This window comes from Populus alba, chromosome 19 (genome assembly GCF_005239225.2).
Source record: "Populus alba chromosome 19, ASM523922v2, whole genome shotgun sequence".
Classification (NCBI taxonomy): Eukaryota; Viridiplantae; Streptophyta; class Magnoliopsida; order Malpighiales; family Salicaceae; genus Populus; species Populus alba.
The window spans coordinates 7,113,451-7,128,605 of NC_133302.1; the positions used below are offsets into that span (position 1 = coordinate 7,113,451).

The 15,155-nt window shown below is 34.9% G+C and overlaps 1 protein-coding gene across 1 annotated transcript; it reads right to left on the reverse strand.

Annotated features, from left to right (window-relative positions):
• Positions 1–1,299: 1,299 nt before the first annotated feature.
• Positions 1,300–14,769, reverse strand: LOC118040987 (uncharacterized). Its single transcript, XM_073406565.1, has 9 exons — positions 14,647–14,769; positions 13,964–14,144; positions 12,078–12,292; positions 11,804–11,958; positions 8,864–9,119; positions 3,086–5,099; positions 2,715–3,001; positions 2,258–2,650; positions 1,300–1,995 (listed from the first exon to the last, which is right to left on the reverse strand). Exons 1-9 carry the CDS (start codon positions 14,767–14,769, stop codon positions 1,300–1,302), a joined length of 4,320 nt encoding a protein of 1,439 aa, XP_073262666.1.
• Positions 14,770–15,155: the final 386 nt, after the last annotated feature.

Consider the following 15,155-nt stretch of genomic DNA (forward strand, 5'->3'; position numbering starts at 1 on the left):
CAAGGCTTCGATTATGGCAAAAAAGGGGTACCTCCTAAGGTTCAATCTTTTCTTTGCTAGCTGTTCAGAATAGACTGTGCACTAAGGATTTCTTACTTTGCCGTAATATAATCCCAATTGATCAAGCCTTTTGTATCTTTTGTGAAAATGAGATTGAGACTTCAAATCATCTTCTCCTCCATTGTAGACCAGTGTGGAAATTATGGATGAAATTCTTGGATTGGTGGGGTATTAGTGGTTGCCTTCCCTGCTGTGTGGATGATCTTTTACATCAATGGCCCAACCTAGTGTTCGGAAAATTCCAGCGTAAGGCTTGGTCTATGCTTTCTTGTTGTGTTAGCTGGAGTATATGGCTTATGAGGAACAAGGTAATCTTCAATGATGGAACTGCGACCTTCGAAGATATTTTCTCCTTAATTCTTTATCGCCTCTCAAATTGGCTCAAGTCTGCAGATAAGTTCTTCATGGCTACTGGCACTACTTTAATTATGGGTCCTGAAGGTATTATAGATTGGTCTAACACCAAATAAAGGCTTTTAGCATGGCGTATCAACTTCTTCATTCCTAATGTCCTTTTTCGGTTATGTATCTGTTGACTTTCTTTTCCTTTCTTTTTGTGTTTGTTTTTTGTTATTGTGATTCTTTTCTTTTCATGTATCTTGTTTTTGGCTACCTTCTGGTTAGCCCTTTCAATATATCGACTTATTCCAAAAAAAAAATTCCATCTCAACTTTCTTTCCCCTTTCCATATCATAGTTTGCGACATTAACTGGAAAGTCCTACGTTCACATGCACACTGCCTCTAATGTGTATACTATGAATGGATAAAGGTCTCTACAATGTCAAGTCTTCTCACTTTTGACAAGCAGGCAGAAAAGTGAATAAAGGGTGATAAAAAGCAAAGGATTCTATGGAAGAAACTTTAATCTAGAAAGTTTTTTCTAGCAATTTGATCACTTCAATGTATTCAATGGAAGTTATCGTAATTGACGTGAAAAGGTTTATTTTTTATCATGAAACACGAGCAGTAGCAAGCATATACGCATCTCTGGTCTTCGTTGAGTTTGCTTTCACACTTTTTTTTTTTTTGAAAGAAGCTGTTATTATTAAGTAATGCAAAATTGTGCAATGCAATCATTACACAGAGAAAAAGTTTGCTGAATTAGCTAGCAAACCTATTTAACATAAACCCTACAAACTCAATAAAAACCTTCCACCATCTGGTTCCTGCATAGGAGCCAAAAGAATGCCCCAATCAACATAATCTGCATTGGATTAAACAAAGTACCGATAAATTATCTATGAGGGTCTTAGCCAAGCCACAAAATCAGATATTCTATGCACTCCTTGTTTAGCGAGATGATCTGCCATGTGATTGCTTTCCCGGTAAGAATGAGAGTAGGTGATTGAATCAAAACATGAAGCTAGCCTCTGAGCTGAAGAGAAGAGTTTATGATGAATCCAAGGCCTATTATAAGAATTATTCATCCAGCTAATGACATTGGCAGAATCAGATTCGATAATAATATGTTTATGATGTAAGAAGCAGTTAGAGGCTGACAATTCGATAGCTTTGACTACTGCTCTCAGCTCAGCTACATTAGAGTCTAAGATCCCAATCGGCATAGAAAAAATACCTAAAAGTATTCCATGATGATTCCGCAAAACACCACCTATTCCGGAGGGGCCAGGTTTTCCGATAGAGGATCCATCAACATTCCATTTGAATCTATTCGTCATAGGGGGAGACCACATAATACCAATCCTCAACTTTTGAGAATTAGTCCACCGAACCAGACCTTCAGCAGATCGAAGCAAATCTGAGGAGGAGTAGGGAAAATCCGGTTCAATAGCCTTTAACCATAAGCAAAGCCGAGTAACAATAAGGAAGAACAAAGTATCATAATCTGGGATCTTCTGCTTAAATATTACATCATTGCGAAGAAGCCACATAGACCATGTCGCAGAAAAGAACAACATCACCCATACTTTTTTCTGAAATTTGCCATAAACCAAAGAGTCCCACTGAGAGAAGAGATTTGCCAAGTTCCTTGGACAACACCAAGCTAAGCCCCACCAATTGATGATTTTAGACCAAATGAGCCAGTGCTTGTAGCAATGAATAAAAAGGTGGTCGACCATTTCTTCCTCAGCCAAGCAGATCGGACAGATTGCAGCTGAGATATCCAGTATGCCTCTTTTAACTAACATGCTGCGGGTGTTGATTTTGTTGATGATGGCCATCCAGCAAAAAAACCTCTACTTTAGGTGGGACGAGACCTCTCCAAATCCCCTTAAAGGAGAAGACAGTGTTCAATGGAGAACTAGGAGATAAAAGCCCACATAGAGATTTAACCGAGTATCTTCCTGTGTTATTGGCTTTCCAGACAAGCCGATCCTCTGCTTCTTTGTCCAGTTGCATTCTTGACAGAATAGCGTACATTTGAGTAAGAAGTCCAGTATTCCGGCCTCTCAAATCTCTGATCCAGGAGAAAACCCAGCACCATGCATGACCATCCCACATTCCCATCTTTTCTAGGCTGGCGTCTTTATCGTTGGACAACTGAAATAGAGTAGGGAACTTCTCTGCCAATCTGCCATTGCCTGTCCAGTCATCAAGCCCAAAACTTAATCCATTTTCCATTGCCAACTAGCATCACAGTGTTATTAGTCACAATATTCCGCAATCTAGAATCTTTGCCACAGTAATTAACAAGCCGAGACCATATGCTTCCAGCACCTGTGATATGATCCTGCGGTATAAGACTGTGGTATTTAGGATTGTAAATGCTTGTAATCACATCCTTCCACATGCTCGACTCCTCAGAGCCATACCTCCATAGCCATTTGAATAGTAGAGCTTTATTTTTGTTTTGCAGAGATCCAATGCCAAGTCCACCAGCACTCTTTGGCATCGACACAGTTGGCCAGCCAACATTGCATATAGACTTGCCTTCCTCTTTTCCGGACCACAAAAAGCATCTAAACTTCTTTTCAATTGCTGTTGAAACCGCCACAGGCATAGGGAACAGAGAGAGAAAGTAAATTGGCAAGTTGCTAAGAACCGATTTTAATTAAGCATAACCTTCCCCTATCGATAAGAGCTTCCCTTTCCATGCAACCAACCTAGAGCTGATATTTTGAATGATAGGATTCCACATCAGAAGTCTGCAGGAATTTGCACCAATGGGGAGGCCAAGATATTTGAAAGGGAGGTGCCCTTGCTTACATCTTAGTGTCTGTGCAGTGTAATCACACACGTGATCTTCTATACCCACACCAAAGATACTGCTTTTGGAGAAGTTAACTTTCAAGCCTGACATGAGCTCAAAGCACAATAGTATGCGCTTAACATTCTGCATGCTTTCTAAGGAGGCTGAACTAAAAATGAGTGTGTCGTCTGCAAACTGTAGATGAGATAAATGAAAACCAGCCTGCCCGATGCTCACTCCCTCAATCAGCCCCAGATCACACCCTCGTTGTAGCATGCAGCTCAACCCCTGCACCGCAATGTTGAAGAGAAAAGGAGAAAGAGGGTCTCCTTGACGAAGCCCTTTTTCTAAACTGAATTCCTTTGTGGGGGAGCCGTTTACCAGCACAGACATCTTGGCTGTTGATATACATTGCATAATCCAGCCTCGCCATCGACTTCCAAAACCCATACTGGCCATGACTTCATTCACATAGTCCCATAACACTGAATCAAATGCTTTGTGGAAGTCTAGTTTAAAGAGATATCCTTTGCCCTTTTTCTTCTTCATGAAGTTAATTGCCTCGTTGGCGATCAACACACTATCCAGAATTTGCCTTCCTTTTATGAAAGCATTTTGGTGGTCACTGATGACTTCAGGCAGAACTCGTTTCACTCTGGATGCTAGCAGTTTTGAGATAATTTTGTAGAGGCTGCCTACCAAGCTGATAGGCCTAAAATCCTGCAGCTTATTGGCTCCTTTTACCTTTTGGGATAAGGGTGACAAAAGAGCTGTTGATGCCTGGAGGAAGAATATTAGTCCGGTAAAATTCATCCACCATTTGAACAATGTCCCGCCAATGATGTTCCAAGATTTCTTGATGAAGAAGAAGTTGATACCATCGGGACCTGGTGCTTTGTTTCCTTCACAATCCCACACAGCAGTTTTGACCTCATCAGCAGAGAATGGCAGTTCTAAAGCAGTCGAGGACGAGGGCTGAAGCTTTAGGAAATTCAGATTATTGCAGGAGGCTCTTGGTCTATCTGTAAAAGAGTACAACTTGCTGAAGAAATTGAATACAGCCATCTTCACATCACCGGGTTTCGTCAAAGTGGCTCCGTCAACATCCAGAGAAAAGATTTGATTCTTTTTCTGGCGTGTTGTAGCAGATAAATGGAAGAAGCGGGTGTTCCTATCTCCAAGTTTGCACCACTGCACTCTTGACTTTTGATGCCATGCAGACTCTTGCATTCTGTATAACGTTCTAAGATTGGCAGAGATTATGTTGCTTCGGAGTAATTCATCAGCTGATAAGTTTCTACTCTCTCTTTGAGAATCTAGGATGTCTGCTTCAATTTCTAGAGATGAGATCTTGCTAGAAGTGTTGCCCACAACATCTATGCTCCATTTCTTGCATCTATCTTTTAATAACTTTAAGGCTACAACCATACTTCGTTTGCCAGAGCTTGAATTTGAGGCTGTATTCCAGTAGAGCTGAACCATCTTCACAAATTCAGAGTTTAGCCACCAACAATTCATCATCCGAACAGGCTTTGGTCCCCAGTTTGTAGAGTCTACTAGCATATGTAATGGTCTGTGATCTGAAAAATTCTTCGGGAGTCCATACAGAGTAGATGATGGAAGATGTTGCAGCCAATCGCCCGTCACAAACATTCTATCAATACGGCTTGCAGCATTTCCTCTAGACCACGTAAACTTCTTTCCATTTAAGGGGAGTTCAATCAGACCACAACTGTCAACACACATCTTGAAACTTAGCATGGAGGATGAGATTTTAGAGCTACCTTTCCTATCTGAAGGGGAGAGAGTTTCATTAAAGTCCCCTGCAAGACACCATGGTTTGCTAATGCTGTTTGTAAAAGACACAAGATAATCCCAGACCTCCTTCTTTAATAAACCATCACACTTGTGAAAGCTTTAGATGGTCAGGGTCCCTGCTTCCTGTTGTTAACGTGTATCACAGGCTTTTAAGATACACAGAGATAGAAAGAGTGATGATAGGAATGAGACTTGTTAAATCTTCTTCTTCTGTTATTCAATGATTCTGACTTGTAATTAGTTAGTTATATATATGCAGCTGCAACAGCATTTAACTAACTTGTAATTGACGTGAGACACACTTGTTTTATAATTTCCAGTTCACCAACCCTTTCCATATTTTCCACTGAAAAGACAATGGAGAAGTGTATGTGAGAGACTCACCAAATTTCCCTAATGGAGGGCAAACTTTGACGAAGAGACTGAGAAGACTATGGATCAGTACCCGTAAAAACCACGGAACAAGTCAAACAAAGTCCTTCATTGAGCCGAGCCTGGTCAAGTCCTTATCAATCCATTTTTCTGAAGTTCTGTCGGATCTTGTGCAGACTTAGATTGTTGTTAAGAGTAATTTGACGAGGGAAAGCTTTAACTAGTTAGAGCCGAGCCTGGTCAAGTCCTCACCAAAGTTTTGTAATTGACTATGGATCAGTACCCGTGACAACCGGAACAAGTTAACTAGTTAGATTTTAAATTTGTTTTATAGAGATTACTGGTTTAAGTTCTACAAAGATTCTTTCTAATAATAATTTTTTTTTAATTTATTTTTATTTTTATAAGCGTTTGGGTTTGGTGGCTTAGCATGACCCAAGAGGATTGGGTTTGGTGGCTATCTATAATTATTGTTTTTTATAATTTTATTTTTATAAAAAAACATTTAAACTATTATATCCTAAATAATTTCTTTTTATAAAGTTTTTCTATTTTTTATAAAACAATATTTAAACTACCCTTAAAGTATATTAAACTGAAATGCTAATTAAGTTTTTTATTTCTTATAAAAAATATTTAAATTACACTTTAAGTATCCTAAATAATTTTTTTATAAATGTTTTCTATTTTTTATAAAAAAATTTAAACTATCATTGAATAATCGTAAACAAATATTCTAATTAATTTGTTTTGTTTGTTATAAAAAAAAAAATATTTAACTACCTTTAAAGTATCCTAAACTGAAATGCTAATTATTTTTGTATAATTTGCTTTTATTTTTTATATAAAAAAATTAAATTATCCTTAAAGTATCTTAAATAGAAATGCTAATTAATGTTTTATAAATAGTTTTTATTTTTATAAAAAACATTTCAACTACCCTTTAAGTATCCTAAAAAAAAATTCTAATTAATTTTTTATATATTTTTTATATAAAATTATAATTAATTTAAACTACCCTTGAAGTATCCTAAACAAAAATTCTAATTAATTGTTTTAAAAAAACATTCAAACTACCCTTGAAGTATCCTAAATAAATTCTAATTAATTTTTTTAAAAAACATTTAAACTACCCTTGAATTATTCTAAAAAGAAATGATAATTAATGTTTTTATATAAAAAAAAACATTTAAACTACATTTGAAATATCCTAAATATTTTTTTATAATATTTTTCTACTTTTATAAAAACAAATTAAATTATCCATGAATTTTCCTAAACAGAAATTCTAATTAATAATTTAAAAAAAAAATTTATTTGTTATAAAAAAATATCTAAACTACTCTTGAAATATCCTAAACCGAAATGCTAATTAATTTTTTTAATATTTTTTATATAAAAAATTAAACTATCCTAAACAGAAATGACAATTATTTTTTTATCGCAAATATTTGTTATGATACTTTACCTTGATGCAAACACATTTTCTTCCCCTTTTCATTTTTATATTTGATTTTCTAAAAAAATGACATAACTTTAACTATATTTATGTGTTATTGGTTTGCTTAGTTATATTATTATCATGTATGAACCTAATAAATTAATCACATTATAACTTAGGCCCCGTTTGTTTGCAGGAAAGTAGTTTCCTTTTAAAAAGTAAATTTCAGGAAAGTGAATTATTTTTCGATGTTTGGTAGTGTAATGAAAAATAAGTTGGAAAATATTTTCTAGTGTTTAGTTATATCATGGAAAATGTGCTGGAAAATAACTTATTAATGTTTTATTTTTTTCAAGTTTATTAAAATAATGAGGAACAAACCTTACGAATTAAAACGTTGAATGAGAATGAAATTGAAAAACAAAATTCATAAATTATCTCAAAATAAAATAAATAATAATCAAAATAATAGAGATCAAATCTAAAAAAATAAAAAAAATTAAAAGATGAAGAAATTAAAATAATAATAATTAACATTTTATAAATAATTTCAAATAAAATAAGTAACAATCAAAAGAATAAGGATCAAGTTTGATAGATAAAAAATTTCAATAAAAAAATGATAAGGTAAAAGAAAACAAAATTATAAAAATGAGGACCAAAATTAATATAAAAATTAAATTCTAAGGGATGAAATTGAAAAATAAAGATTCAAAACAAAATATGTATAACAATCAAAAGTTTGAGAACCAAATTTGATATAATCAACAAATAATAAAACATTTCTAAATTTTTCACAACTTCCGGAAAGTGTTTAATTTCCACCTAAAATAAAAAGAAAACACTTTCCTGAAAACCAAGCTAAATTTTCTTTTGACTGCAAAGTGTTTTTCGTTGACCAGAAAGTATTTTCTGTTGACCAACTTTTCTAATAGCAAACAAACAGAGAAAAATTTAGAAAGTAGTTTTCCGAAAACCATTTTTCAGAAAACAAACACAGCCTTAATCTCTTATTGTATGTTTGTTCTATTTATTCATTGAGTTGTGAAAAACTCATCATTTTATCATTTCAATCTTTTCAACTATATATATAGTGTGTGTATTAGCTGATCCGATGCAAGTTATTAAGAGTAGGTTTATGTCTATACTTTAAGCTGATATACCCAACACTCTTTCATGCGGGCTATGACATGTATATATGATCTTTAGGTCAGTTTCTTTTTATTTATTTAGTTCTAATAACATTTATTATGTTTAGGTATAAAATAGTGTCTTGACCTATTAAAATCGTGATATTAAGTGTTAGGATCTATTTTGAAGTATAGTTGATGTTGCATTTTAAAATATTTTTTCATTTTAAAATATATTAAAATAATATTTGTCTAATTTTTTAAAAATTATTTTTGATATCAATATATTAAAATGAAATGAAAACATTAAAAAAATATTAATTTAAAATAAATAAAAAAATAAAATTTTTTTGCAAAAACAAACACCTAAACATATGCAAGAGGATTCTGGACCCGGTGGCACCTCAAGCTCTGCAGGGGACGATGAGGCACGGGCTTCCATGAGCTCATGTCCACAGAAACACTACGTGCAAATTGATCTACGAGAAAGTCTTTGGCAAAATCTGTACAAGTGGTCTCCATATGATATGGACATTTCACGAATGATAGATGGCATGAGAATGAGGTTTTTTGAAGGCATAAATCTTGACAATTCTGTTTAAAGAAGAAATCTTTGTTCAGCACAGACATTGGAATGGGAGATTGCAGAACAGAGGTAGTTGTAATGAAGATTATTACATATAGAAATTGAATGGATAAATGGAGAGCTAAATAGAAATGTAATTTATTTAATAAAGGAACTCAAACAAAGAGTCCCAAAATACCCCATGCTATCTTCAGTGTGGTGAGGTTATGTATCTCAAATGCATGTCTACTATATGCAATGTATAGCATCCATAATTAGTTTAACAAAAAACAAAAAGGAAAAAAGAAAAGGAAAAGGAGCATACTATAAATCGACGGACTAATGTCCTCTTTTCCTGCCCAATTCGGTGCACCCGGCTGACTGCTTGAGCCTCGTCTGCTGGATTGAGCAGTGGCTCCACAAGAACAACATGCTGTGCTTCTAACAGATTGAGTCCATTGGCTCCATGCTGGATTAAGAGCAGCAACACTTGAACAGATTTTGTTTCTTGTTGTTGTCTATCAGTTCTTTTGGGACTGCTATTCTGCGCTCTGAATTCACTGATGGCAACATGTGATTTCCTGCATTTATGAAGTCACAACCAAAAGACATGATAAAAAATAAGTTGAAGTCTACAAATAACTCGATCAAAATTAAAATACCTGAAACACACTTCTAACAGTATTTTTGGCACTGGGAAACAAAGAGGTATGCATACATTCAAACTTTTAAACTTTGCACAATACCAATTTTTACAGAACACCAAGTGTTGATCTACCTATAATTGGATCTCTCTCTTCCCTCCCCAAAGGAAAATTACAAGATTTCAATATTTGCACAAATTATGCAAGGCAGTTATTTTTCATCCCCAAACTCCTTTTATTTTGTTCGTGATATCATTAGTATTCATCAACCTAATTTGTGCACTTTGCTTGGATGATGTGGTTTCTTGATAATTTTGTTCGAGTTACCAAATTAAGAGGAATTTAACAACCATCTTTTGGCAAACCTGAAAAGCAAAACAAAAATTCTCCTGAACGGCATAGCCCTTTTCTTTTAGCCCATCAATGTGATGTTTTGAAATAAATGAGTACAAAAAGGAAACAAAGCCCTTGGTGGCTTAAAAGTGAGTATAAATGAATAAGGGTATTATGGTAATTCAACAAAACTTGATAATATAAATAGAAAAAAAAGGAAAGAGGGACACTACCAAAAAATCAATAAATACAAACGGAAATACCGAGGGAATATTTTTGTCGGTAAATTTCCGAGGGCTTTTACCGACAAAATTTACCCACGGAAATATTTCCTAGGTATATACCGAGGGAATTACTGTGGGATAAAAAATTAAAACAAAGCAAAAAAATAATAACGTGTCATTTTTACCAAGGAAATAAATTATTCCATCGGTAATTTCGTTGATAAATTCATTGGTAAACTGTGAACATTGTTTATCATGTCAATTACAAAGGGAATCACCGACGGAATTTTCCAGAGAGCTCTAGAACTGTTTACCTTCTAATTACACTATTAATTGTTGTTCTTAACGGACAAAATCAATGACAGATTGAAAAGTCGTCGGTGTTAATTATTTGGCAGTTTTCTGAAAAAATTCAATCAATTTAAAATTTTCATTTAAATATTACAGACGGAATCACCAACGGATTGAAAAATCATAGGTAATTGTTGGCGGTTTCTGAAATTTTTTTATAAAATTGAAAATTTAAATTAAATCTTACAGTCGGAATAATTAAAAAATATTAATATTCAATTATCCATCGGTAAATTCGTCGCTAACGCGCCCTAATAAAAAGCCTAAATGCTCTTATTTCACAAGAGACAGACTCATTTCTTATAATTCTTCTTTCTTCTTCTTCTTCACTATATGTAAAAAACATCAATATCTATTTCTTTCTCTTCTTTTCTCTCCTTCTCTTTTCCTCCATGCTCGGGTATGCCTTCTTCTTATTTCTTCTTTTATTCTCTTAGTTTTTTTTTTAATTAATATACTTTACAAAAATTTTTCTCTCTCCTTAGCTTCACTTGCGACTACATTAAGGTAAGATTTTTCATTTTTCTTCTTTTTTCATGATTTTTTCACTATATTTGTTTTTTATTTTATTTTTAATTGTTTTTGTTCTTAATAATTGTATAAATGTTGTTGTGAGATTTTTTTTTTTCTTATGAGACCAATTTTTAGTTGATTTATTTATAGGATTATTAAATTTTTAGCAATTGCAACTTCATTTTCTTCATATGAATTTTTTTAGATGAATTTATTTTTTCATTTTATTTATTGGTTGTAAATTTGTTTGAGTTGATTTTCTTATTTTTTTTCCAAGCATTTTGGGTATATATTATAAAGTGTTGATTTATGTTAATTTAATTATTTTATAATTTTATAAAATGAATTTTTTTAAAATGTTTTTAAATAATTACCAACGGAATTTCGTCGGTATATCCGTCCGTAAATCTGTTGGTAATAAAAAAATTATTACCAAGAGATATACCGATGAAATAAAGCGGGTAATTTTATTTTTTTTATTACCAACGGATAAAAAATTACTGACGAAAGATTCACCAACGGAGCATTTCCATTAGTAATTTCATCGGTAAATTAATTACCGACAAAATATATGTCTTATGTAGATGGAAAACTTCCATCGGTAAAATTGTTAAATCTTGTAGTGGGATCTGAAAATTGAAAAAGAAAACCGGCAAGAGAGAAGGGACAAAGAAGAAGAGAAAAGAGGGAAAGATGAGGGAAATAGAAGGGAGTTTGAGAAAATAAGTTTAAAGGTAAGATTTAGGTTTTAAATTGTATAAATATGTGTTCTTTGAGCTTTAAATTTCTATTTTGATGAATGTTAGGGTTTTGAAGATTGTATTTTGGATTGATTGATGAATTGATTTGAATGTTATGGGTAATTAGTTATTTAGTTAATTATGGAAGATTGTAGGTAAATATGATAATTTTGAGTTATGATTTTTGTTTAAATGTTGAATTTGTGTTAGAAATCAGGAGATAACAGTAGGTAATCTGTGGAAATTCTGGGTTTGAGGTTGAAGATGATGAAAATTCAGTTTGATCCCCCAATTTGTGAAAATTACAGTTTAGTCCCCAAACTTTGAAAAATTATAGATTGGTCCCTGGAGCATATTATGAGATTCTGAACAAAATAAAAGATGAATTATGGACATAATTTCAGTATAGTTATGAATTTTTAACACTTTCAATTTGGTCCTTCTATTTGACAAAAATTACAATTTGAAAGCATGCTCTAACACATCAAGGACATCATTCCAACATGAGAATACGAGAACCTTTGCTTTAGGATCTGAAGACTTTATCCACAAGATTCTTCTAGAGACTGCTTCAACCTTTATGGTGCCAAAAAAGAAGTAAACAAGGTTTATGCTCTGGGAAAAGGAGAATAGAAATGCAAAAGTAACATGCTGTCTTAAGTGCACTATGTGCATGTTCCAAGACTATAAATTTGAATTTAAATTTGCTCAAGGCATTAGATTAGGAAGTAAACCTTTGTTCCATATGAACCTTGAACAGCCAAAGACGCTTCAGTTTTTTCACAGCCTTGAATTGCATCCAGCATAGCAGAACAACAAGATTTGTCCTGTCTATCATCGGCATACGCAATATTCCCAAAATCAGTATGCTGCCGACATGTTGGGCACATTACCCATTTACGTTGGAACCTGTGATCACGCATTTTTCGCTCAGTCATTGCAAAGAAACCTGCAAACAAAAAACCTGAAATGAAAATTAAATGGCGCTTAACCAGGGTGATATATTTCATATGAGAGGAATCAACAGGTAATAAAGTCAACTCCAACGTACTTAAGATGGTTGAGGACATCTAAGAGACAAGCAAGCACGCATGTCTGAGTACATGCATGCAAGCAATCATGTGCATCTTGCTCACACACAAATGAAAAAGAGAAGTCTGAGGAACCGGTGCAAGCAATCATGTGCATCGCGCTCACACACACCTGAAAGAGAGAAGTCTGAGGAACAGGTGGATCAAGGATGCTAGGACAAAGTATTCATAAGCTGTGAATGCAGTTGCCCATCATATCAAGGTAGAAAAATTGCCATGGTCTCTCCTAACTTTTAAGTGACAAAATGCAGATATATGATGCAGGATTATCAATATGTTGTGCGACAATTAGGAGAAAAAGTAGTCTTTTATAAGATGGTTTCTTATCATGCATCGGCTTTTGTGATGGGGCGGAATCCGGGACCAGTGATGTACTGATCTTTGCTTATAGGAGGGATAAGCACACTGAGACACAATATTTAACGTGGTTCGGCAAATTGCCTACATCCACGGGAGAGATCAATATTATTAGAGATAGAGAAAGAATACAATACATGGAGGAGGATCACATCCACTCAACTCCCATCTCTCATTGCTACATAGGGCAGCAGCTGCATAAGGCAGCAGGGCTGCTGGTGGCAGCCCTTCTCTTTCTTTCTCTCTTCTTCTCTCTTTTGTAGCTCTACTACAAGACTCTCTCTCTCTTTTGTGATGCACTCTTGGTGTCTATTTATAGGCTTCAATGACAGCTCCTCTTGCTCCTTTGTCATCAATGGTGGCTGCCAAACTCATCTCTTCTTCAATAAAGATGGCTACCAAAGTCAAGGTTGGTGGTTGCCACCAACAAGCCTCCTTCTTTGACAATGTCAACATAATTGGCAATATTCCAACAATCACCCCTTTTGCCATTTATGTGGGCAATTGTCATCTTGCTTCTTCAGCACACGCTTTCTGGAGCGTTCTGGAATGGGCTCCTTTCATGGCCCTCACACCTTCTCTAAGGTGTCTCTGCTTGTCGTTATGCGATGGTCTAAACTAGGGCTCCTATCATGGCTCATAGTTTGGCACATATAATTGGGTAAACATGTGCACCTTCTTCTTCTTCATCTCCATTGACCACCATGATGACCTTTAGATGCCTCCTGATCGGGCAATCTCTTTTTAATAATTCACCACTGTCATTTTCGGTCTCAAATCTCAATGATCGGACCATACCATTGCATCCGGAATGATTAAATTAGCTGAAAACATGTCTTGAATCGTCCAAATCGCACTTCAGACGGCTAAGATTTGATCAAAACAATTCTGGCCTGATCAACGACTCAGATTTAATCTCAGATCCGGTTGCACGTAGGATCAGCTACACTGGATCTTATCCCTCGGCATGTAGGATTGTTTGGTTTGTTCTGTTTGGGATGCCTATTGGGTCATTTGCTTCTTTTTATCAATGTTTGTTGTGTTAAATTCACACAAGAGAGCCAGTTCTAAAGTCGGTAAACTGAATGTTTGTTGTTCTAACACCATAATTATTTCATGAATGGATTTTAGGAAGTTGAAGAATCATGAAATGGAAAACAGGTAAAACTCACATGGGAAAACCATCTTTTGATTGTTTAGCTTCTCTTGACAGATAGGGCATGCTTCCTCATCATCTTTTGGCAAATATTCACTTATCTTCTCTGTTGTCATGGGCACAGCGGCCATTTCTTCAGTTAACGAGGAATTATTTGAACTTTCAGATGTTGGTTTCTGTTTTGATTGTACCAAACCCTGAACGTAAATCAGATAATAAGATCAATGATGAAAAAGAAATATTTTATTCATATACATACAGTAACAGAAAAGGAATTGAGTGACAAATGTCACCCAGCCAAGGTTTATTAACAATTATGCTGGCTAAAAAACCAAAGGTGTCAACACTTACAATATGATGAGGAGTGCACTAAATTAGCTGAACAATTTAAAAGTATCAGATCCAAATTATAGCACGAAGATCAGCTTCTTTTTGGAAACTTTATAATGTCAAATTATAAACACTTTCATCTTATTAGTCCTAAAATCAGATCCAAATATATATGAGCTTTCATAATCCAAAAACAAGGCTTATCAGTTTACTTCAATCAAACAAACTTGATGTCAATAAGGATTAAGAAACATGCAAAAATGGGAAATATAGAATCTAATATCTGGAAATGGTACAATTGTCCAAATAATCTCTAATACTGCCAGACCCTCCACCTTTTTTACCACCTCCACCACCTCCACCACCTACCCCTCCCCCACCCCCTCCTCCACCACCAAGACTTCCCTTTCCAGCTCCACCGCCAAAGCCAGCACCAAAACCAGATCCAGATCCAAAGTCATAACCAGGGACATAATTAGAGTTGGATGTCATAACCAGGGACATAAACAGTGGCTTCTTGAAGGGAAAGAGAAGAAGATGAAAAAGGAAGAGAAGTGATCAAGTGATCAGCTTGTCTCCAGCAACGCAGCAGCAGCAACGGATCCAGCTCCACCTCCACCAGCAGCGGATCCAGCTGCTCAAGCAGCGGAAGGGATGGCTCCAGCCGCCGATAATCAAATGCATGGCTAGACTTCTACTTTCTGTTAAGGACTTGCACAAAATAGAAAGATCTGCTGTGACGTTTCTCAAAACAGAGTATCAGTTTCCAAGAAACTCCAGCAACACAGTAGCAGCAGCGGATCCAGATCCACCTCCACCAGCAGTGGATCCAGTACTTCTGACTTCTCCTTCCTACTCTTAGCGGCATAGTGTCTCCA